Source organism: Plasmodium brasilianum, chromosome 9, assembly GCF_023973825.1.
Source record: "Plasmodium brasilianum strain Bolivian I chromosome 9, whole genome shotgun sequence".
Taxonomy (NCBI): domain Eukaryota; phylum Apicomplexa; class Aconoidasida; order Haemosporida; family Plasmodiidae; genus Plasmodium; species Plasmodium brasilianum.
In genome coordinates, this window is record NC_090122.1 from 846,925 (window position 1) to 873,113 (window position 26,189).

General features: G+C 24.2%; 5 protein-coding genes across 5 annotated transcripts; 2 read left to right on the forward strand and 3 right to left on the reverse strand.

The window, feature by feature from the left end:
- Window positions 1-3,473: 3,473 nt before the first annotated feature.
- Window positions 3,474-5,324, forward strand: MKS88_002812 (WD repeat-containing protein; the record flags this gene model as incomplete). Its single annotated transcript, XM_067215852.1, has 2 exons — window positions 3,474-3,657; window positions 3,802-5,324. The coding sequence occupies 2 exons, from the start codon at window positions 3,474-3,476 to the stop codon at window positions 5,322-5,324; spliced, it is 1,707 nt and encodes a 568-aa protein (XP_067073390.1).
- Window positions 5,325-5,782: 458 nt separating this feature from the next.
- Window positions 5,783-7,405, reverse strand: MKS88_002813 (uncharacterized protein; the record flags this gene model as incomplete). The annotated part of the gene is made up of 1 exon (XM_067215853.1): window positions 5,783-7,405. One exon carries the CDS (start codon window positions 7,403-7,405, stop codon window positions 5,783-5,785), a length of 1,623 nt encoding a protein of 540 aa, XP_067073391.1.
- Window positions 7,406-8,667: 1,262 nt separating this feature from the next.
- On the reverse strand, window positions 8,668-9,724 carry MKS88_002814 (exported protein 1; the record flags this gene model as incomplete). The annotated part of the gene is made up of 3 exons (XM_067215854.1): window positions 8,668-8,706; window positions 8,888-9,177; window positions 9,607-9,724. The coding sequence occupies 3 exons, from the start codon at window positions 9,722-9,724 to the stop codon at window positions 8,668-8,670; spliced, it is 447 nt and encodes a 148-aa protein (XP_067073392.1).
- Window positions 9,725-13,707: 3,983 nt separating this feature from the next.
- MKS88_002815 (protein GCN20) lies at window positions 13,708-16,158 on the forward strand (the record flags this gene model as incomplete). Its single annotated transcript, XM_067215855.1, has 1 exon — window positions 13,708-16,158. One exon carries the CDS (start codon window positions 13,708-13,710, stop codon window positions 16,156-16,158), a length of 2,451 nt encoding a protein of 816 aa, XP_067073393.1.
- A 981-nt stretch (window positions 16,159-17,139) lies between these two features.
- MKS88_002816 (peptidase M16) lies at window positions 17,140-22,767 on the reverse strand (the record flags this gene model as incomplete). Its single annotated transcript, XM_067215856.1, has 1 exon — window positions 17,140-22,767. One exon carries the CDS (start codon window positions 22,765-22,767, stop codon window positions 17,140-17,142), a length of 5,628 nt encoding a protein of 1,875 aa, XP_067073394.1.
- Window positions 22,768-26,189: the final 3,422 nt, after the last annotated feature.

A 26,189-nucleotide genomic window follows, 5' to 3' on the forward strand; every position in this document is an offset into this window, starting at 1 on the left:
TTTAATTTAATTCGGTTTGTTTTTATCGTGTTTTTTTTTTTTTTTTTTATCTTGTTTTTATTCTGTTTTTACTTTATTTTTATTTTTTTTTTCTCTTATGCTTCTTGTTTGTTGTCTAGCACCCATTTCCTAAAGTAGGTTGTATTTATTTATGCTGTAAGTTACTCCCCTAATTAAACTAATTTTTTTCACTTCATTTTTTTTTTTTTTTTATTTTAAAAATAAAAGTATTTTCTTTTTATTTCGTATTACCATGTATTATCCTAATTTTTTTTTTTTTTTTTTTTTTTTTCTGTTTTGTACTGTATCGTTCTTTATTTCGTTTTTTATTTCGTTCTTTATTTCGTTCTTAATTTCGTTCTTAATTTCGTTCTTAATTTCGTTCTTAATTTCGTTCTTAATTTCGTTCTTAATTTCGTTTCGTTTCGTTGTTTGTTTTTTTTTTATTATTTTTATTATTTTTTTTTTTTCAATGATTTATGTATCAAAGACAAAGAAATTAATCCATGTTTGCTAGGCAGTTCACTTGTCATATGGCATATGTATTTTTCCTTTTTGTGTGAAAAAATAAGTGTAATAAGTGAAAAGAGAAAAAAAGAAAAATGCGAAAATAAATCCATGTATGCACATTACGCGCGTGTATATATTATAATTAACGTGTCAACAATTATATAACAATAATTTAAAAATTTTATATAAAAAAAATAATTATTAATTTTTGTTCATTTTATTTAGAAAATAAGAAAAAAAAATTATTATAAAATAAATTAAACATAATAAAATACACAAAATAAAATACACATAAAAAATTGAACACAATAAAATGAACACAATATAATGAACACAATAAAATGAACACAAAATGAAGTTTGAATGTCAAAACATTGAGCATACAAGAACATAAAATGTTTCACACATTTGAACATATATTGACTTGACACTGCATAAAAAAAAGTACAATGTGCGAACAGCTTAAGCTACTTACACCCCTAATCAGATAGTTAATAACCTAACCTACTTACATGTTTATATGTGCAAACGAGAATATGTATATATTTACGTGTATACATATATGCATACACATATTCATATCCATACACATATATATATATATATATATATGTACATTTTTTTTTTTTTTTCTTCAATTTGTGAAATGAGAAATCCTTGCATGCATCTTTTTCAAAAACTCGAGTAGTTTTTATGCATGTACAATTTGAACAAATTATATGTTACACATTTTTTTATTTCACTATATGGACCTTGTATTTTGAACTATTTTAGACACACTAATTTAGTTTGCTTCTAAGAGCTTTATTTGACACTTTTGGACATACTCAAATATAGTGCCTTTTATCCAAAAAGGAAAAAAATAGTAAAATAAAATAATAAAAAATAAAATTAAAAAAAAAAATAAAATAATAAAAAATAAAATAAAAAATAAAAAATAAAATAATAAAAAATAAAATAAAATAAAATAATAAAAAATAAAATAAAATAATAAAAAATAAAATAATAAAATGAAAAAGGAACAAAAAAAAAAATTAAAATTTTAAAATGAAACGTAAAATATATAAAGTAAAATAAAATGTAAAAAAAAAAAGTAAAATATAAAATTTATGAACTAACAAATGACAAATAACAGGTAAAAAAAACAAATATAAAAGGCGATAAAAAAGAAATACTAAATTACCCAAGGTGAAAATTCAAGTGTGTGATAAAGAAATATGTATCATGCCACTATGAAATGTATATATATATATATATATATATATATATATATATATACATATATGCGTATACATACATACATATACATAAAATGTATAAAAAGATCATAATGCCATAATAATGAAGGATGTATTTCTTAAAAAAAAATAAAATTATGCATATTTCAAAAAAATGAGAAAACATATGTGAAGCTGGCATAATTTATTCTTCTTAAGATTATTTTATTTTTTAAATAATTTTGTTTCTTTTTGTATTCATTATCTTTGACACGTTTACCCACTAACGCTTGATCTTCAATGAAAAAAATTAAATAAAGAATTACAAAATTAAATTAAAAAGTTTACACAAACATAATTTTTATAATTTTTTTTTTATCATTCCACATTTCTTATAATGATATAAATAATATCCCAACATTAAAAAACTGTGTTGTGTTTTATACTCTTGTTCTATTTTTTCGTTAAATAAACCTTTGTTCGTTTAGCAATTATTTTGTTCTATTTTAACTTTTTTTTTTTTTAGTCAGCTAAAGTAGTTAATAATATGGCAGTATGGTGGCATGCCAATGTGCCAACATGCTAATATGTCAGTATGGTAACATGCCAACGTGTTTATATATTAATAAATAAAAATGTGTGCTCAGGTTAAATACAATGATTGTTTTATATATATATATATATATATATATATATATGTACATGCCCACGTACATGTAATATGTTTAACTACGTGAAATTTACCTGACCAGTCAGGATTTTAACTAAACTTTTTTTTTTCCAAAATTTTTACAATACTACATAATGTCTAGATGTGTAACAGCAAAGAATTCAAAAGTGATTAATTAAAAAGAAAAAGAAACAGAAGAATAAGAGCAAAAGCGAAAATAAAAATAAAAATAATAAAATATATAAAATAAGCAATAAAAGAGTATCCCTATGTATGAAGGTAAAAATTTTGTGTGTAGTAATTTAATAAACCCATTTTTTTTTTTTTTTTTTTTTTTTTTTTACTAACAGAAAAAATATGCATGATTTGTCTCACAACTAATTTCGTTCCCAATTTTAATGAGCGTACTAACTAAATAAGTAAACAAACATTAAGCAGCAATTTTTAAAGAGCATGTTACGGAAACATATATATATATATATATATATATATATATATATATGTAAAAATGTGTACGGGACATAATATATTTAATGCGTGCATGTTTATGGCATTACACCAATGCACACACATTTAGCAAAAAATAAAGTAAATAAAATAAAAAAACTACATAACATTTCTAATAAGCATTTATTCGAGCACTACTATGTATATAAAAAATGACAACTTTAATTAAATTATTTAAGAGTTTTTATATATCTTCAATTAATAACGAAAAATGTGAAACAAAAAAGAAGGTGAAAAGTTAAGCTTCTTATGTGATTAAAAGGTCTAATTCTGTTTATCATAATTAGTGCATTGTTTTTGATAAACTATAACAAGGTTCCTTTTTCTGTAAAACTACTGTTATTTGTTTTATGTGTATATAAGTGTCTGTGTGTGTATATGTGTGTTTCTGTGTGTGTATATGTGTGTGTCAGAGTGTGTATGTGTATGTACGTGTATGTACGCATATATGTAATAGAACGCTTTCTCCTAAAAAACAAGCCCTTTACAAACTAATCAAGATCATCGTATCCTTAAAAGAGAATTTCTGTTTGCCTTAAAACTTATAACTATGTTTAACCCTTTATTCAATGAAGAATAACACAAATATACCAAAAGACAGCAACACAAAAACATTTAATACATGTTTTGATAACATAGATTTGAATTTTGCTTGTTTAAAAAGTAGAAATTTAAAAAATGGACCAACATTCTCCTTTTTCTATGAATATGCACATGATAGGTCTGTCCTTTCACTTTCGCTGGATGAAAGTGGTAGGGGAAAAAAAAAAAAAAAAAAAAAAAAACAAGTACTGTGGTAGATAAGTAGCTAGATAACGAATCAGTTGACGGAGAAACACGTTTCGGATATTTTTTCATGTTATCGTTTTTCCACTTCTTAATTTCTTTTTTGCGCAGGAACTTATATGGCCACAGCGAGCTCAGATCATTCCTTGCGCATTCACAACCTCAAGAACCTATCGACCGTTAAAGAACTATATCACAAAAAGTGCGGACACTATGACTGGGTAAGTGAAGTATTTTTTACTAAAAGGAATGAAGTTCTTTCAGGGGGATTAGATGGGAAAATATGTCTGTGGAATACTACACAATGCTGTAAATTTCCTAAAATTAATAAAATTATGAACTGTTCAGAATATTTAGAACAAGAGAAAAAAGTTCGAGAAATCAATTTTAAGGCTTCTAATAACACAATTAAGTGTAAAGAAATGTGGGCGCATCATTCTACAATTAGTGATATGAAATTTGATAAAGAAAAAGAAAAGTGTATAACTAGTAGTTATGATAAAACCTTAAAGCTTTTTGACATAAAAAAATTTAGTGAACTAGCTACATACAAAGGAAATCATATACATCCAATAACTAAATTTTTATGGTTGCAAAACAAAATAATATCTGCAGATAAAAGTGGGACATTGTGTGTGTTTGATGTAGAAACATTTCAGGAAGTACTTAGTGCTAAGAATACACACTGTGGTAATATAGGGGCTTTAAATTATTTTTATATGTATAAAAGCAAAAATTCTAATTTAATTAATCAAACTAGTACGCACAAAAATAAGACAAGCGGTTCTAATTTCTCGTTAACTAACCCCCCCATGGACGACAGCAATTTAGAAAAAAGCAGTAGCAACAACAGCAGTAGCATTAAAAACAAATATGACAACGATAATAATAAAAGGAACAATATGAACAATCGGAACAACCTTATAACTGCAAATGTGAACATCATAAACTCCGATAATTTGTTTGGGCAAGGCCATAATTATTTAAACTTAAACAATGAAAGAATACCTTTAATAATAACAGGGGGGACAAATGATGGTATCTTAAAAATAAGAGATTTTCGAATTTTCCACAAATATATTAGCTACAAAAAGATTCATACAGCTAGCATTAATAGTATTATAACTTATAATATAAAAAATAAAACATACATTATTTCTTGCTCCGCTGATGGATGTTGTTATCAATATGAAATTTATAGTATCTGTTCTTCAAATTTAAATAATTATTTGAAAAAAATTTGTGTCAATGAACCTATTTTATCAGCAAGATATATTGGTAATCACTTAGTTTTAGTTGGTTCATCTTTTGGAAATTTATTTTTATTAAATTTTTCTGACTGTTCAGAAAATAATTTAACACAACAGTATAATTTAACCAGAATTAATGAAATACAAGATAATTTTGATAACTCAGTTGAAAAAAAAAATTATAATAACATACATGATAAAACGGACAGAGATATTTTGTGGGCCTTTGGCGTTTGTAAAAAGGGAGGAGTTAATTGCATCGAGTGTACTTTTATATATGACTCAACAGTTAAAAACACTAACGAACTGGAAATCTATAATATTGTTACAGCGGGTGATGATGGTACTCCGTGCTTATTGTATATTCCCAACTCATTTGTATGAAGTGTCAAGCGAACATATAAAATAAACACACGTAATTATAATACAGATCCGTGTGTAGATGGTATTCCCGATTATGCATATGTATAAACGCCATTTTCCCCCTTCCCCATTTTGCGCTTTACTCTCCCATCCTTTGATAAATCACTTGCAGCATCATATGTAATTCTGCAGCAGTAAATGCAGTTTGTTTTTCCTTTTCTTTCTGTATCTATATCTATTTATGTTCATGTCTACGTTTCCTTCCATGTTTACGTTTCTACGCATAAATCAAATACAATCATACGGACAACAAATCTGCGCCTACAATAAAAAAATATTTTCCATTTTGAAAAAGAAAAGAAATAACAAAAGATAAAATGTACTTGAAAAAAAAGCAAAATAAACAAATTAGTGAGTGGAGAATGTACGAACGCACGAATGCACAAGCGCAAAATGTGCTAACTGAACCCCCTAAGCACTCACGCTTTGGGAACCTTGTTAAATTGATAAAAATATTTTTGCCGCTTCTCAGTTTCCTCCTGTCTAACATGAAATAGATTTGATAATTTAGGTATACTAAATTTATCACCGAGTACATTCTGCGTATTTAATGGCTTGTAGAAATTATTCAAACATAGAAATAGAGATAAAGAGGAGTTATAATTTTTTATAGATGGCAATAAATGCGTTTTTTTGTATATATCATAAACATGATCATTTGTTCTGATAGTATAATTTTTTAATTTTAAAAATAATTTTTCAAAAAAAAAATTTATTTTTTTACTAAAGTAGTTAGAATAACTTATGTATGATGAAGTACTTTCCATTTCCCCTCTTTTTCCCTGTCTATTTTTTTCTTCCTTTTTTTTTGCATTATTCATATATTCAATGGAGTCCGTTAAAGTATGTTCATTCTCTACCATCAAGGAGACAAAGTTTTCTACCTCTTTTTGTACTTGTCCATTTAGTTTTTGATAAATGAAATTATTTTTATCCTTTATCAAATTATAATCTTTCTCAATAAATGGAAAACACGTAAAAGAATTAATAGGAAATTCATAATTTAGTAAGCTATCCTTACTTAACGTTGCACCGATATATTTTTTTGTTTCTTCTACATTTTTTAGAAGTATTCTCTTATCATTGTTAGATAAATCAATGTTACAACTTTTCTCACTTATGTATGTAATAAAATAAAAAAATAAATTAAAAGATCGAAACAGAAGCATATTAATTAAGTTATTTATATCTATGTTTGAGCTAATTTTGTTATACATTCTATTATTATAATCGTTGTACAGGTTACCCTTACTGTGGTACATCTTATTAATAATTTGATGCACTGTTTGTTTAAAAGCATTGTATAATAAATCTACAAAAAATATAGAAAAATTACTATGATCATTAATTTCTTTATCTATCGATATTAAACTTTCCTCTATATTTTTTTTTAATTCTATTTTTATATTCTCATCATCACTTATAAATCTTCGTAGAGAAACAACAGATGGTTTATATTTCTGTAAAAAATAAGAATACCGTATTAATTTATCCTTTCTATTAATAACGTTTTGAATATAAACATAACTGATGTTATATTTTTTTAAAATAATTCCTATCTCATCATAATCACTATTGCCATTTTGAAAATATCTATTTATTTTTAGCATTATCCTTTTAAAAAAATTTATATTATATAAATCATGTTTAATAAAAATTAAATCCCCAGTATTTAAGCTTATATCAATTTCGTAATCTGTTGTATATCCCCATGCTTTCCCATAAAAATAGTTCAGCACCTCCTCCAATTCCCCATCTTCCACTTCCATTTCCACCTGCTCCTTCTCTTTTACCTTCTTCTTCCCCTCCATCCCTTGAGTATTATGGTTAAAATTATGTTTTTCCCCTGTATACACAATAAAATTATTTCCTTCTTCTTTTTTCTTTGTAATAATATTATTCCTATTAAAATTTTTCAAAAACAAGCTCTTATTTAACCTTTCATCCTCTCTTATCTTTTTAACTCTTCTGATTTCGCTAAACAAAATACCCCCCAATGGTAGTCCGCAAATTAAACTTTTAAGTAGCAGTGAACTAGCCATTTTCCGCAGCCAAAGCAATCAAAGCAATTACACATCAATCGCAGCAATCGATATCATTCACTCCTCTAATCATTCCACGCATTTATTTCGTTCAATCAATTCCATTTTTCACCCAAAAACAAGAAAAAATTCAATTAGCAAAATTAATTTTTTACCATATTAAAAAAAAAAAAAAAAAAATTTAACGTGAACGTATACATGAACATACTTTATGTACATGCGCGTGCACATATATATATATGTTATGTATGTACATATTTAAGTGCCAGAATAACATTTCTGCAAATTGATTTGGATTTAGTGCAGTTTCTTTCATTTATGTAACTTCTTTCAATTATGCATTTTTTTCAGTTCTAATTTTTTCAAGATTTTTTACCACACACGCACCCCCCCCCCACCGCCATACATTTCTTAATGGCATTAATATTAATGAAGAAGAATCCGTTCTCTCTTCAAAAAATAATAATATTTCAATACGTACATGGATGAATATTTACAAACGTGCATGATGATGCACACCGTACAAGCGCGTACATGACTCACACGCACAAAAGTATAAGGATTCACATGTACAAGCATACATACTAACATAACATACATATTTATATTACCACATGCACGTGTGTGTGCACATACTATTATACTCACAAAAAATACACATGAGTAAATTTTTTGTAACCTCCTGAACCTTTTTAATTTTGCTTTTCAAAAAAGAATATGACACATATTATATGATAATCCGAAATGTTAATTATTATTCTTTTCGAATAGAAAAAAATAAATACTTTAAATTTTTATTATAATCTTTTAATTTATCACATATCTTCATAAAAGTTAATGGGGAAAAAAAAAATACAGTACACACGTTACACCTTTCGTTATAAGCAATGTTAACATGTTAAATAACAAAATATATTGTAGAAAAGAAAATGATAAGACCCAAAAAAAAAAAAGCGAAAAAAAGGCGAAAACGGGTGAAAAACGGGTAAACAGGTGTAAAAAAAAAAAAAAAAAGCGAAAAAAAGGCGAAAACGGGTGAAAAAAAAATTCTTTTTAAATATATATTTTAACTTTAATATACATACATATATATATATATAAAAGGAAAATTGTGTAAATGCATTTTATATATATAAGCAAAAATGATGTATTAACATATGTATATTATATATAAAATATATATATATATATATACTCTTTCTTATTTAAAATCAAAAATATAAAAATGTTTATGTTTTATAACCCATTAACAAAAAGCTAATTTATGCTGCTGAGTCGGTACCACTTTGGTCTTGATCGCCCTAAAAAAAAATAAGAAATGTTAAAATTATGCAAAATTAAATACAAATAAGTGAAAATGTTACAAATAGGTATTACATATACATATAATATATAGGGACGTGTGTGTAACAAACAACTATTATTTTATTATTATTTTTTTTTTTTTTTTTTTGTATATAATATTTCTTTGTTAATCCATACATCATCTGCGGGTGCGGGTTCTGCGGGTGCGGGTTCTGCTGCCTTGGTTTCTGCTGCACCACTTTTTGATGAGCCTCTAATTTGGAATGGATGTCTACCCCTTTCATTATTATACAATACTAAACCAATACCACCTAAAAGTAAAGCTGATACTAGACCCAAGGTTGATGCAAGGGCTGTAGTTGCAGTCTTGTACGCTGATTTTTTTTTTGACAAGTTTACAATTTCTTCTTCTTTCTTAACCATATCATTGATTATTTCGTGAACATCAATTAAGGGATCAGGGGTTTCTGCAAAAAATAAAATAATAAAAAAAATATATATAAATAATAAACTACTAAATAACATAATATAAATAAAGTTAATGAAAAAAAAAAAATGTGCAACACACAATGGGTAAGGTACATATTAATGCATGCTAGCACGTGCCAAGGAAACTATTAACAAAAATGTTTATATACATTAAAGATGGGGCTTTACAATTTGCCAATATATATATTTCAACTTTAATAAGTGTAATATGGTACACATATAATATAAATAAATAATATATATATATACATATATGCACACATAAATACATTTTATATACACACATGTATACACTTTATTTAAATACATATATATATATATATATATATATATTACAAAAATGCATATAATACATGAACACATGGGCATACAACAACCACATAATAATACATATAATCAAAACTCACTTTTGGGAGATTTCTTTTTTGGAGGTGGGGTGGTGGATCCTGCAATCACTAAGCCTCCTAAATATACTTCAATTAGGGCAATGAAAAAAAAGGCAAAAACAATTAAAGAGAGTTTCATTTTGAAAAATAATAAATACTGTATATGGGGAGGGGGACGACAACTCGTGTGTTTTGAAATTAAAAAAAAAAAATAATATAATTCCAAAAATTAAAAAGTTTTCTGTTCAATGCGTATTATTTTATGCATATAATATACGGTATAAAACTTGTACGTTAATATAAATTTATATGTATTTATGAAAAAATCATTTCCCTTTTATATTAAAATTGTTAATTATATTAAATATATTTATTACACGTAAATATTATGTAAAACTATTATTATAATATATATATATATATATTTTATATATACACACTTAATGGCAGTATAATATTTTACTTTTAAATTCACAATGTTAAATTTCAAATGTTCTCTATACATACATATACATTATATATACATATATATTATGGTTCATTTAAATATATACCTATTTACACAAAAATATAATTTTCTTTAATCTTAAGTATATTTAAAATATGATAACAATTATACATATAATAATTACATATATATATATATATATATAAAATAATAATGTATATATAAACGTGGAAATGTAATCTAATGGTTAAAATAACTCCTTACTTTTTATATATTATGAATATTTTTCTTTAAACATTAAAACTAAATAGCAAAAATTTTACGTAAAACTATAAATCTAGTAAAAATTATAAATTTACAATAATGTATTATTATTTTATGTACATAATTGTGGGTTTCCTTTATATGGCTTTTTTTTTTTTTTCTTTTTTTAAATATTTTAAAAAATTTTGACTATTTTAATTTAACAGTTTGATTTATCAAAATTTTTTTTTTTTAAATTTAAAATGTAAAAAATAAAAAAATAAAATAAATATTTTTTTATTTAAAATATTCAATTAGTTAAGACCCCCAATAAAAAAATTATTGATGCATTTTTTTTTTTTTTTTTTTTTTTTCATAAATAACGAAAAATTTTACTTTCTAAAAAAAATTTAGTTTTTCAAAAGAAATTTAGATGCATGCAAATAAACACTCAAAAGCTAGTATAAAGTGCCATTCACTCCCACATAATCAAAATTATTTCACCATGCGTTTGCTTGGTATAATAGCACCTTTATAATTTAAGATTATTTAACATGTACTATATTATATATATATATACTACTATACATGTTATACATCTTATATATGTGCATTTATACATACACTATTACATTGTAATAACAAAAAAAAAAAAAAAAAAAAAAAAAAAAAAAATATATTTAATACGTAAAACTAATGGCACTTAATTTAACACGTAAAACTAATTGCACTTAATTTAACACGCAAAACACATAATTCTTTTTTAACGCGAAAAACATAAACACTTATTTTAAAATGTAAAACACATAAAACTTTTTTTAAAAAGTAATACACATATGGCTTTAGTGCGCAATAAAACACATAATACTACATAAGGCTTATTTGAACATATAAAACTTAACGCTCTTTTTAACACATAAAGCTTAACACTCTTTTTAACACATAAAACTTAACGCTCTTTTTAACATATAAAACTTAACGCTCTTTTTAACACATAAAACTTAACGCTCTTTTTAACACATAAAACTTAACGCTCTTTTTAACACATAAAACTTAACGCTCTTTTTAACACATAAAATGCTTATCGCTTAAAACGTTAACACTTTTTTTATTTTTTAACGAAGTGAGATGAGGAATCATTTACAAGTAATAACACGTTTTAGTAAGTGTAACACCATCCTTATTTATTATAAAAATTAAATTATATTAGATAAATAAATGGTTCTTTTACTTTTATTTAATTAGTTCACTACTTTTCACCGAAAAATAATAAAAAATAATTTGCAATTATTGACTTGCGAAAAATTGTAATAATAAAATGAAATGTTAATGATTTTTAAAGTGTACAATGTAAATATATATATAGTTATGTTAGATATTCATAAAGATAATATTTATTACGTATAGCTAATTAAATTGAATAGTTTTACTTTTTCCGCTTCTTTCCTTCTTTCCGTACATACTCAAAATAAAAGCAAAAGAGCCCTGTTAAAAACCTAGTTTTTAATATATTATTGTGTTAATACATATAATTAAATAAATATATCGCGTGTATTTATCAATATTACTGCATTATTACAAACTCGTAAGAATTAATTTAAACACCCCTGCATTGAAATATATATTAAATAACAACACAGTTTAGTGGTAGTTAGTATGCGATGGTGTACAAATATATATATATATATATGTATATAATATATTATGTACATATTTTTATCTTTTTGCGTATAAATTATAATAAATAAATAAACAACAGTTGTAAAAGGTAGAATGCGGGTGAGAAATAATTAATTATACATATAAAGTATATGTACAAACTATACCATATACTTTATATGTACATATATATATATACAATTCACCGTGGTTCTTTTTAAAAAAAATGAGTAAAATTTTTCTTTTTTATGATTATTGCTTTTAAAGAGGCATTAGTAGGAGAGGTCAGGTACATAAATAAATACGCATTACTTTGTGGGGAAAAATGATTTTGTAAATTAAAAAAAAAAGAAAAATCCATTTATCTTATTTAGGACTTTTTTCCAAAGGGAAAATGTATTTATTCATTTATATATATATTAGGCATATTATATACATATACACACGTGCACATGTATATATGCGTAATATATACATATGAATATATAACAAGGGTATATATAACGAAAATCAAAAATTGCCTATACACACGGTACTGATACTAGAGTAACGTTTTTATATAGAGCAACTTAAAAAAAAATTCTAAACGTGTTAATTTAATGATCCTCTAAAATGAATTTTGTGTATAAAATAGTAACACGACCTTGAATTAGCAATATAAAAGGGACTTATTCTGATATAATGAAACTGTGTAATAATTATATTAACAAAAGAAAAAATGGGAAAAAAATAAAATAAAGAACTGTGGTGTGATATTCAAACCTTTTTTTTATATAAAAATACGTAATTTTATACAAATGGAAAAAAATAAAAATAAAAATTATGTACCATCTCTTTTTCATAGGTTTTTAAAAAATTTCTTTCCATAGTATAAACAAAAATATAAATCGAAAAAGTAATTTTGTACATATTTCGAATGTTCAAAAAGGATATACACATATTCAATTATATATATGTATGTATATACATATATATATTATGTAAAAAACAAATAAGAAAATATCATGTGTGAACTTTCACAAAAAGATGATCGGGGTGTAAAAAAATAAATGTAAAACAAAAAAAAAATAATACACAATTTATGAGGCCTTCCTAATATTTGGGAGGAGTATGTTTCCTCAAAAAAGAAAATTTTAAAAATACATAAATTTATTTTTTTATTTTTTTTCATTTTTTAAATTATATATTTTTGGTAATTTTTTTGGATGATGCACACCTTTTTTTCACTTCACCGTCAAATGAACAAAAAAACAACTCCGATTTTCAATATTTCACAAAGTACCATTTTTTAATTTGCTTTTTCCATCAGTCATCGCTCATCTGTAATCAGTCAACGTTCCTCTATCGTTATTCCTCTCATATCATTCATCATTCTTTTTTCCCTTTCCCATTCTTTTTTCTTCTTTCTTTTTTTTTATTTTTTTTTTTCCCATTTTATAAAAACAGTTTAAAAGAAATTTTTTTTTTTTTTTTTTTTTTTGTTCTTTAAAAATGATGATCATTTAAAAGCTGACTGATTATAACTAACCAAATAGAAATAATTCGTGGTCTTTATTTTATGCTCCCTTAATGAAATATATTGTATATTATATAAAACAGTATAATGCAAATATAATGCAACAAAATATAGTACAATATAATGAAATACAATACAACGCTATATAATACAGTTTAGTTTATAAAGTACAACGCTATATAACTGCAAAAGTAGGATTATTTTTTTCCTTTTTAAAAAAAAAGAAGAGGCATAACAGTTAGAAAGAGCTACAAATATGAAAGAACTGCTGGATAACTTATTTGGGCTGATAGATCTTGATGAGGAAACGGAAAATTATTTAAGAGAAAGAATAAATGATGAGAAAAACAAAATTGTGGAAAATGGTGTAGATTATTTTTATGACTTAATTTGTTCATTTTCGGATGAAAAAATAAAAAAAAATATGATTATAGAAATTTATAACAAACATTTAAATAGTGTAAATGGAATAATTAATGGAAATAATAATAAAAATGGTGGTAATGAAAAACTTACAAAACTTGTTAATTTAAAAGAATATTGGGAAAAGAATGATGCAATAGGTTTTTATGACCCCTTTTTAGGAATTCAAGAAAAACAAATTAATTACAACACAAATATTCCAATAAGTGAAAGCATAAAAATAAATAAAGAAAGAGAAAAACAGAAACAGAAACAACTAAATTTATTTAGAGAATGGGTAAATAATAAAATTAAAATTCCACCCCCTGTAAGATTACATAATTTGCTACATTTGATGGATTCTAATAAAAATAAAACAAAAATTGAAAAAATGGGTGATATCAAAATTGATAACTTTAATTTAAGTATTGGTCAAAGAAACTTGCTAAATGATACTACATTAAAAATAAATGTTATGAATAAATATGGGCTTATAGGAAAAAATGGAATTGGTAAAAGTACCTTATTAGCAAAATTAGCTAGACATGAAATTGAAGAAATAAAAAAAGATATTAGTATTGCATGTATTGAGCAAGACTTATTTTTTGAAGATGTTACCGTGTTAGAATGTGTTCTAATGGTAGATAAATTAAGGTATGATTTATTAATAGAGCTTGAACAACTTGAAGCAAAAAAAAACAGTAAAAAAGATGTAAATATGCAAGAAATTGCAAATCGGAAAAATGAAGAAAAAATAGGGGAAAAAAAGGGAGAAAAAGAAGAAAAGGAAGAAAAAAAGGAAGGGAAAAAAAAAAAAAATTATATAATAAAAAAATCACCAAATAATGAGAAAGAGAGTACGATGGAAGAAAATATAGATGAAAAGATATTAGCTATTTATGATAAATTAAATAGTATCAACTATTTAGAAGCTGAAAAAGAAGCTAGTAAAATTTTATGCGGGTTAGGTTTTGACTCGAATTTGCAAAAAAAGAAAGTAAACTCCCTTAGTGGTGGTATGCGAATGAGATTATGTTTAAGTCGTATCTTATTTAGTAACAATGATATAATATTATTGGATGAACCAACGAACCATTTAGATATATATACCATACAATTTTTGATAGATTACATACAAAAATTAAATAAGACATGTATTATTGTTTCTCATGATAGAGATTTTTTAAACGAAGTTTGTACAGATATTATTCATTTTCATCAAAAGCAGTTAACATATTACTCAGGTAATTATGACCAGTTTGAAAAAACAAGAATAGAGCATTTATTACAACAACAAAGAGAACATGATTCAATTGAAATGAAGAAAAAACACGTACAAAAGTTTATAGATAGATTCAGATGTAATTCAAAAAGAGCAGCACTAGTACAAAGTAGAATAAAGCTTTTAAATAAATTACCTGTAATAAATCTAGAGAAAGAAGAAACACCATTTAGTTTCTCCTTTTTAGAACCATTTTACATTTCCAATGTGTTAATAAGGCTAAAAAATGTTTCCTTTAAAAATGCAATGTTTAAAAATCTACAAATAAAAAAAAAGTCAAATATTATAATAGCAGATACTGTTGATGAATCATATGTAAACACAAATGACGAATCATCATCCAACATTGATAGTACAAAAGAAGATAAAGGTTCATCAAAGAATAATGATGATTATAAATTTAAGCATGAATTTTTATTTAAAAATGCTACCTTTGAAGTAGACATGGATTCTAGAATTGCAATATGTGGTGTTAATGGTAGTGGTAAAACAACATTAATAAAAATTATTTTAAATTTAATAAACGTTTTTGAAGGAGAATTGCATGTTAGCAACAAAGCAAATATTGGATATTATTCCCAATATCATGTGGATAGTTTAAATCCAATTTTTAATTCCATTCAACAGTTACAGTATAATTATTCCAACAAAAATATAAAGGAAGAAGAAGCTATCAAATATTTTAACAAATTTAATATTCCAACAAATATTTTATATGAACCTATTTATGTTTTATCAGGAGGTCAGAAAAGTAAACTGGCATTAGCTATTTTAGCATACAAAAATCCAAATATTTTAATTTTAGATGAACCATCGAATCATCTTGATATTGAATCTGTTCAAGCTTTAATTGTGGCCCTTAATTTGTACAAAGGAGGGCTTATTATCATTAGTCATGACACCTATTTAATAAAACATGTGGCAGATGAAATATATCACATAAATAATATTACCAAAGAGTTGATCAAAATAGACTATGAATTTGATAAATACACGAAATTATTACTAGAAAATAAGATATAGTGTGCAACGTATATGCTAAATGTATATTATACGAACCTGTCCCCTTCACATAGTAGTAACGTGTGTATATGTATATATATTTACATATGCATACATATACATACGAGCACATGTGTAACATTGATACTAATCCCCGGATTTAACTTTTTTATTAAAAGAGTATTAAAATTAATAATTTAAGTTAAATCAAGTACTGTTTAGACGAGTTACCGTAATCAAAACTCACAAAATAGCACAGAAAAAATAGTATGGTGGTTTTTATGCATTTGGGAAGGCTATAAACAAGGAAAACAAATTGGTGTACATATACATATATATAATATATATGTATGTATATATATATGTATGTATATATATACTTATGTATATATATACTTATGTGTGTGTGTGTGTGTAGGCATATGTACATATGCAAGTGTTAACGCGCAAATGTATTGAAAATATTAAAAAAAGGCACAACGAAATGTCAAATAAAGTAAAATATCTTGCATGCGATTTTTTCGTATCATAAATGAAAACATAAGAAAATAAAAATGAAAATAAAAATAAATTTTAATATTTACAAAAAAAGATATCCATTATTTTGTGGAGTTAAAACACATCAGAAATTTAACAAATATATATATTTATATATATATATGTATGTTTGTATGTATTTTCGTATGTATATGTTTATGTATACCATGTGTACACAAAAAAAAGCAGAAATGAATGCTAAAAAACTGTAAATAAATAAATAAATAAAATATATATGTATATATATATATATATATATATATGCTGCATAAAAATGTCAAATTAAGGAAATGATATCATAACAAAAAGCTAAAAATAAGAACGCTTTGAAAATAAACCTTATTTTTTATTCATATTTTTAGCTGTACACATTATATTTTTTTTTTTTTATGTTTATTTTTCTTTGCTTGTACTTTTTATGATATAGAAACTAATAAAAAGTATAATATTCTTCAGTTTTTTTATTCAGTTTTTAACATTCTTTTTATCATAATTATTATTATGTGCATAACAGTACTGTCTAACTTCTTCATAATCGACTGAACAATTTTCTTTAATTTCTGCATCATTTGCAAACTTCAAAAGAAAGTGTTCTCTGATTTTATTTATGTCATCTGTAAAATTCTGAAATACAAGGAAATTATCTTTGGACATTTCTTCATCGCAACTTTTAAAATCCAAATAGTTGTTATTCTTAAAATGTGTTCCGTTGTTACTTCTAAAATAATCAATAATATATTGAAAAAAACCCTTTTTTTTCATCTGAAGAAAATTTGGCACATTAATAAAATTTTCCGTTATGGGTAATTTCTTCATCCTAAATGAGCTATCTAATTTTCTATCTTTTAAATTGCTTTCATTTAAATTGCTTTCATTTAATTTGCTTTCATTTAATTTGCCTTCATTTAATTTGCCTTCATTTAATTTGCTTTCATTTAATTTACTTTCATTTAATTTGCTTTCATTTAATTTTTTTTCTATAATTAAACGCGAATGCTCCGTCAGTTGTACATTGGACATTTTTATATTGTTATTACTATATGAATAATTACAACTTTGATGGGAAAAATTACCCTTACCTACTCCATCATTAATATGCGATACATTAACATCTACCTTATAATCTTTAAATATTACTTTCTTTCCGTTTTTTAAAATATAATTTATTTTATTTAAAATTATTTTGGGGCATTTAATTAATTCGTCAAAAATTTTTATGATTTTATATTTTTTATCAAAACATTCCTTTTCAATGCCTGTGAACTGCTCCAGTATGGATGAATATTCTTCATTAAAAGTAAATATGGTGTTATTTATTATATAACGTTCTTTCATATCCTCCAACTTCTTAACCAAATCAGATAAGTCCATGTTCAACAACTGAAACGTTAAAAATTTAACGATAGTACATATATCCGCCTCCATTTTCTCAATTTTATTATCGTAACTCTGAATGATAAAGAGTAATCCACCTAATCCATTATGTGTGAAAAAAGTTTTTACATCTGCAGTATAACCGTCATTATATCTAATTTTAGCAAATTTAATAAAATCAGATGATATCAAATCAGAGATAATATTAATTAAAAGATTACTTAATATTGTTTCTGATTCGATAAGGTATGATACTGTTATTGAGGTGTTCCCGCTTTGATATGGGTTTTGCATATGTATATCAATGTCTTCATTATTAATTAATTTACTTTTATAGTATGTAGATTCATTTATTTTTATAATTTTACTTGTTACTTTTCCAATGAATGATTCACATAATACAATCAAATATTCTATTCCTGATCCATTATGAGATATATGGAGGGAATCAAATTGGTATTGTCCTCCTTCTCCAAGTTTGTCTTGTTTTTTCAAATATGTAGCATTATCTTTATTACTTATATTGTCATAAATTGTATCGCTCAATATGTGCTCATGTATGTTACTACCGGATATACTATTAAGGTTATTCCCGTTAGAAGAGATAATATTATTACCGTTGAGACTATTTTCAACATACATGGCATTTGGTATAATGACATTTCCATATATAAAAATGCTAATATAATTTCTATGAAAAAAATTATTTAAATAATTTGTGTAAGCATTATACGAAGGGTAATAAAAGTGTGCATTTAAAATATCATAAGTTTCTTTATTCGTAGGTATATATTTATTAAATAAGGAATACATAACATTTAAAGAATTTTCTATCTTGAATTTTGCATTTATCTTCACATATAAATTTAATACATCATAAGCATCATTAAATTCATCCTTTGAAGGGATATCTTTTACCGACAACAAATCCTCTAATTTGGTAAGTAGTTCTTCGAAATAGTAGCTATATGTGTCTACATGTATTACATACGAGTCTACGTTTTCTTTAATATTTATATGTACTGAACAATTAATATAATCAGCCAGCAATATTTTTATTTTTTTTCTTAAAATTATAGCATGTATACGAGTAAAAATTGCTTCATATAATGTAAAATTTTTAGAGGGGAAATAAAAAATGAAATCCGCTTTTACTTTAGAAGTATCTGTTAGACCTCTTTTGAAATATATATTATATCCGTACGATGATTTAATCAAGCAAGGTATATTATATAAAATATTTGACTTAAATACATTTTTATTTTCTTCAGATTCAAACATCTCTTCCTTTTCTGAATATTCAAAATTTTCTCTATTATTATACGGTACACAGAACAACGATTTCTCCTGCTCATATAGAATATTATTACTATTACTGTCACCATTACTGTCACCATTACTGTTACCATTACTGTTACCATTACTGTTACCATTACCATTACCATTACTAGTACTATTATTTCCAAAATTGCTGAAGGGACAAACTTTTATTTCAGGAAGGGTGATACTTATATCGTTTATAATTCCCTCTTCACCAACAAGATATGGATTATCCCCTGTGGCATACATTATGGTGGTATTAGGAATTTTACCTGTATTTGTTATGCTGAATGTATCTACAATGTTTATAATATGTAAATTTTCATTCTTCAGTAGAGAACCTATTAAACTTGTAATTTTAATATGATTTCGAAAATCATTTTTATATTTATCTTCAATTAAATTATTGATAGTCAAAAGTGAAGATACATCATCACCTGAATAAACCAGTAATTTATTGGAATATTTTATTAAATCATTGAGGTTTACACTTTTATTATCAATGTTAAAATTAAGATCAGTGTTCAATGCTTTCTCCCTATAATAGTCAAGGATGTATTTATTTATACCTTTGTCTAAGCTATCCTTATCAAATAATTTACTTATTTGGTTAATAAATACATTGAATATATGTATCAAATGAGCTAAATTGCTTTTACCTTTCTCCGTTAAATTTATTAATACTCCATAATTCAAATAATACTTATTCCATGTGTCCACAATTTTAAAATCGTATGCATATTTATTTTCCACAGATAGTTTGTAATATAATCCATTCTTTCTAAAATCTGAAAAAAGTTCACGTAAAAAAATCATAGTCCCAAATTCTTCTATTTTCTTATACAATTCAATATTAATTTTAGAGCTCCAATATAAGTACATTTGATCTCCCCATCCGTCTTTCTTTAAAATTTCAGTATACTTACTTTTTTGATTCAAATCAAGTGTAAAATTGTATTCATCTATAAATTGAATAAACATAGCCGTTTCATTAGTAGTCTCTCCGATTAACTTATTTTGTATACCATTAAAAAGGAAATTTCTGCCATTATAGATATCTTCGTGCCTATTCAATTTTTTCTTTTCTAGTTCTAAATAATTATAATACTTTTTTTCCTCTACATTCCTATTACTGGCGTAATTATAATTTTTTAATTTTCCAAAAATTTCTACAACCATATTTTCAATATCATTCATGTTGTAGTGATCAATAAAGTTTCCCTTTTTTCCTAGTAGTATGCTCAGAGACATATTCTTAGGTTGATAACACTTTTTATGGAATTCTTTCAAAATTTTTTTTATATTTAACTTATTGTTTAAAACATTTTCACACAAGGTAATGTAATTTCCGTAAGTGAAAAATTTAGAATATTTAAACTCTGTGACATATTGACTGACAATTTTTAGGCAACCTTCAGAATTATTTTCCACGGAAACATAATTATTATTTATTTCGTTAACTTCATTTTGTATATCTTCTTCATAAAATAAAGGGAAAAACAAATTTTCTGCAAATAAATTTAGTAAATGGTAAATATCTTCAGAATGTGCAACAGCATAGTAATTTGTAAAGGATTCGCTGGTATGACTATTATGTTCTGATGAATATTTTCCTAATTCGCTTAATAATGTTGTATTTCTTTTTTCAGATTTATAAAAAATAACATGTTGTAATAGATTCGAAATTCCAGGGGTTTCATCGAAATCATCATATCCTCCGCATTCAATAGATATAGAAAAACCTCCTTTCGGTGAATATTTATTGATTATACCTAATACTTTAAGTTCATTACTTTTTAATTTAAAATATTTATATTCATTTCTATCTTTTGCTCCTTTTTTTAAAGTTATGTTTTCAGAAAAAATATTTTCCTCATTATTCTTTATTTTGTTGAAAATATCATTTTCATCTTCTTCAGAGGTGTCATTTAATTTACTGGAGGTATTTTCACCAAAATTCACTGGATTTATTTTTTTTAGCTTGTCTTTTCTTGAGTTGTTAAGTTGTATGTTTGTATTTTCTATTGAATAACTCATGTTATTTTGTTGTTCTAATTCCTCCTTTTTTCTAAGGTTCACATTATTTTTTTCCTTTATTTCTTCATTATTTCCCGAATTTGGTGCGTCATCTATATATTTTATTTTTTGATTTGACTCATCTTTGTAATTATTGAAATTTTCAAGAAAAGGCATTTTTTTAGTGCTTCCATTTTTTCCAACATTATTTAATGACACATTAACATTCTTATGCTCTGGATATTTAGCATTTTTTATCTCATCCTCCACAAATAATTTTTCAGATTTTTTGTCTAATCCTGCATTCATAAAATTTTTAAACTCATTTGATCTTGTACCACCTTCATTTTCTCCTTTTGTTATTTTAGTTTTTTCATTATTTAGCTCTTTACTTTCTAATGTTTTCGCACTATTTAGTTGCACTTCATGATTTTTAACATTTACATCCTTTTTTAATAATTTGGGACTTTCTAAATTTGTATCACCCCATTTTTGTAAGTAGTTATTATTATTTTTAGATTCATTGAGTGTTAAATTTTGTCTTTCATTATTATTAGATGAACCGATACTACTAATAATATTTGTATTATCATTTATGTTGTTTGTGTTATTATCGTCCTTACCAAGATTATAGGTAGATAAGCTGTCATTTAAATAATTTGCTTTATTTGTATTATTTTCTTTATAATTATTTAAAACATTGTTATTTACGGTATTTATATTATTTGCAAGGTTCTTATTGTAATTAAATTCATCTCTATTTGTTACATGTGTGTCGTAATAATTATTACTTAAATTGCTGTTTTTTCTATTTCTATTTATTAAGATTTCTGTGTTATCAAAATTATGAAGATCATTGGAAATATCCCTAAATTTATTTTCATTATTATTATTATTGTCATCATATGGATTATCCTCTTTACTTAATTTATCATTTTCTAACTTGTTCTGGAGTAACTGATTACTCTGTAATTCAACGTTTTTATCTTGTTTTTTATATTTAATGGGTGAATTATTATTATTGGTTTTTCTGCTCTCTATATCTCCAAACTCTTCTTTTCTGCTGTTATTCATATCTTCAATTTGTTTTTCTACTTTTTCGTTTTGTGTGTTTTTCATTGTATCTTTATAATTAAAATTACCAAAAATTAATGACTCATTTTCCATATTTTTTCTGTTTACTGAATTACTTTTATTTTTACTACCCGAGTCATAATTAATTCCAAATAGCATTGCTCTTAATTCATCCTCGTTTAATCCATAGTTGTTTTTACCAGTGCTTAACGATGCATTTTGGCAACTTAAATGTTTCACATAAACAAAAACTAGTAGAAGGAAAATTTTGATGGCTAAATATCCTTTAATTTCTTTCATGTGTTTCATTATATATATTCGAATTATTAACAATTATATTTTTAATAGAAAATGTATCATCTCAATTTATATTTGTTGAACTATAAGCTATAAACAAAGAGCATATACATGTATTTTTCACAAAATAACATTAATATTGTGTAATAAATAAACATCATGTACACACAAACAAAAATGGGAAATAAATATTTTACCCTTTATTGAAGCTGTTTAAAAAAGGTTTATATATATATAAAAGTTGAATTAAATAACATAAAAGGCCAAATAAGTGTCTACACTATATTTTATTAATTTTTTTTTTTTTTTTTTAATTTTGATTATTGAATAAAATATTATGAACATATCAGTATTTTTTTTTTTTTAACCATTTTAATATTTTTAAAAAAATAGACAATATTTTGCACATTCTTAAAGGTAAATATATAACATTTAACACAATGATATAAAATAATATAATATAATATGAAAAAGCTATAAAAATGGATCTATATTATAAAAGGAGCAAAAAAAAAAAATACGTATTATTGGTATATTTGGCTTTTTTATTTCTAAATGCACATACAAATAGCTAGCTGTAGTGTATTAAACTTTTTAAGAAAATTAATTTTTTTTTTTATGAATTGTTCATATATATGTCAAAACTACATTTTTATATAAGAATAATGAAATTTTTTGATATTCTGCAGAACTTTTAATATATGTGAAAATTATAATAATTATGACCATGTAGCTATGTTCTATGTTAAAGCAAAAAATGATATTAATTTTATATGGCCCTGACTGAAAATTGTGCGTACAAAAGCCCTAGAAAATATGAAATCTCAATTTTTTTATTGTTTTCATGTTTCAATTTTATGTTAATTATTTTTCATTTCTAATTCCCCTTCATTTGTAATTAATATGTTTGAATATACATCCACCTATATGGCACATCTTTTTTAATAGTATTATTTTTAAAATAAAAAGACTTAATGAAAATTTACAAGTTGCGTTAACACACGATACTGTGGTGTATATATATATAAAGATATGATATTTTCCTTAATAAAAAGAGTTTATAGTTTACACCATGTTATAATAAAAAACTTTCGGAATAATAAAAAGTTTACGTATACTATATTGGGATGCCACAAGATAAATTAAAAAAAAAAATTTCATTACCTATATTCATTTCACAGAATATGTTATTTGTAAGCATGTTAAAAATTTTTTATTATAACAGACAAGTGTATTTTTCCAAATTTTTTAAAAAACTGAAAAAACAAATTTTGCATATTTTGCATTATAGATCACTCAGTGTTACCCATTCAATTAACCTCAAAAGTCGTTTTCTTTATACTTTTATATTAAAATATATCCTATGTAAATGTTTAAAACATGGAAAAAATAAAAAGGTTTATTGGATAAACATTATACTTATATGTATATTATATACACACTGTTTTTTAAGTTATTTGGAGGATATCTTCTATTTCACATATTTCTTAAAATTTAGTTCTAATCTTTTTAGGATATTTCAATGAAGTATTATTTTCTGGTTTTTGTGTATATGTACTTACACACAAATGTTTGTTTATATACGTAGAAGAATACAGTATCATTAATAGAAACAATAATTTATATTTTTTCATCTTTTGTTTATTTCCTTCACATATTTGTGCTTGTTTATCCAAATATATTTTGTTAAAATCTAAAGATAAAATAATATTATTTATAGATGTTCTTAAGATTAAAAATACATATATAATCACAGCAAATACTAAGAAATGCGAGGGAAATTATTCATAATTTACAAAGAACACGGAAATATAAACGTAATACACAGTAATTTAAAAAAAGGAGACGTAAGATACATATAGAAATATATAAAAAAATTTTACGCATAATTATGACGTCTGAGAATTTATTTGAAGTGTATATGATTGTGTATGCGTAATAAAGCACTTGATTTTAAATATATCTTAAAAAATTCGTCTAATATTTGACAAATAAGAATTTTTTCCATTACTAAAAGATAAAATAATATGGAAAAAATATAAGTTAATCCCTATATTAAATTATGTTTTACTTTTTAAGTAGTATAGTAAGAATGTCCTAATCCTTACATTCCATATAATTACATATGAGTTTTTGTAAGTAGATGACCACTACATCCGTTTCATATATAAACAGGATAAAAATAACTTATACAAAGTATACACTAATTTTTTTCGTAGAAATATCTTCAGTTTATCTCTTTTTTTAATCCAATATTTTAAATTATTGTATAATTTATGAATAATTACTGTATTTTTTGTTATAGATTGTTCAGATAATATTTGTTGTTATGTCCAATGTTCAAAATAAATAAACGCCTTTCCTGTAATTACAAAACATTTGTTGTTTTAAATACATGCTCAGCTAAATGTCTCATAAAATATGTGTAATCCTATTCACATATTAATATGCAGAAAACTCTACACATTAGCGTCCAGTAAATTTAATTTTATAAATTTACATAAATTTTTTTTATAGATGAATCATTTTTAAAAATACATATATGTGAGTAAATTAATGAAATTTTGCATTTCTATAGATGACAATTTTATTGTAATTCATAAGCTATCAATATAAGAACACAATAAGACAGACAAAGAATAAAAAAAATTGTACATTTATCATTTAATGAAAATTTTTTTTATATATGCCAGACAACTATGGGTTTTGCTTTATTATGTGTATTATTAAAAAAAATACAGTTTACATAAATGACTCCATTGTTGCATTGTAGGAAACAAGATATATATATAATGTTTCATTTTTCTTCAACTGTTAACACAAGCTAAATTATTTAGAGTTTACAAAGATATACGTTTAAAAAACTATCTTCTATACAATGTTAGAATAAGATGAGTATGCTTCCTTTTCGTGTTTAGTAATATTTCATAAAAATGTACTAAGTATACACATACTTTAATCAATATTTATAGAAAAATTTGGGCATTATTAGAGAAAGTAAAATAGATCATGTGATAAAAAGTAACTCATAAACAAAATATCAGTAATAGTCACAAATAATTAAGAGGCAAATGTTAACGAAAAATATGAGAAAATTTAATAACATTTTAAATCATGGTTTTATTATGACATAAGACATCATGAAAAGAATTACAAAAAATTCATAAAAATATTTTGAAAAAGAATGTACCTGTAATACAGCAAATGCTAAAATTATTCATGTTATATAACAAATGAATACAAATTGCTAATGTGGAATATGGAAATTTCATGTTTGTCTTATATTCAAAAAAAAAAAAGAAGTAATAAATAAAAAATAGACTAAAAGTTGTTATAAAAAATTTTTCCTGAAAACCAACAATTATTAGGGTTGTAATCGAAATAAAGCACAAATTAGAAAAAAATAAGAATTAGTTAATAAAAGAGTCACATGC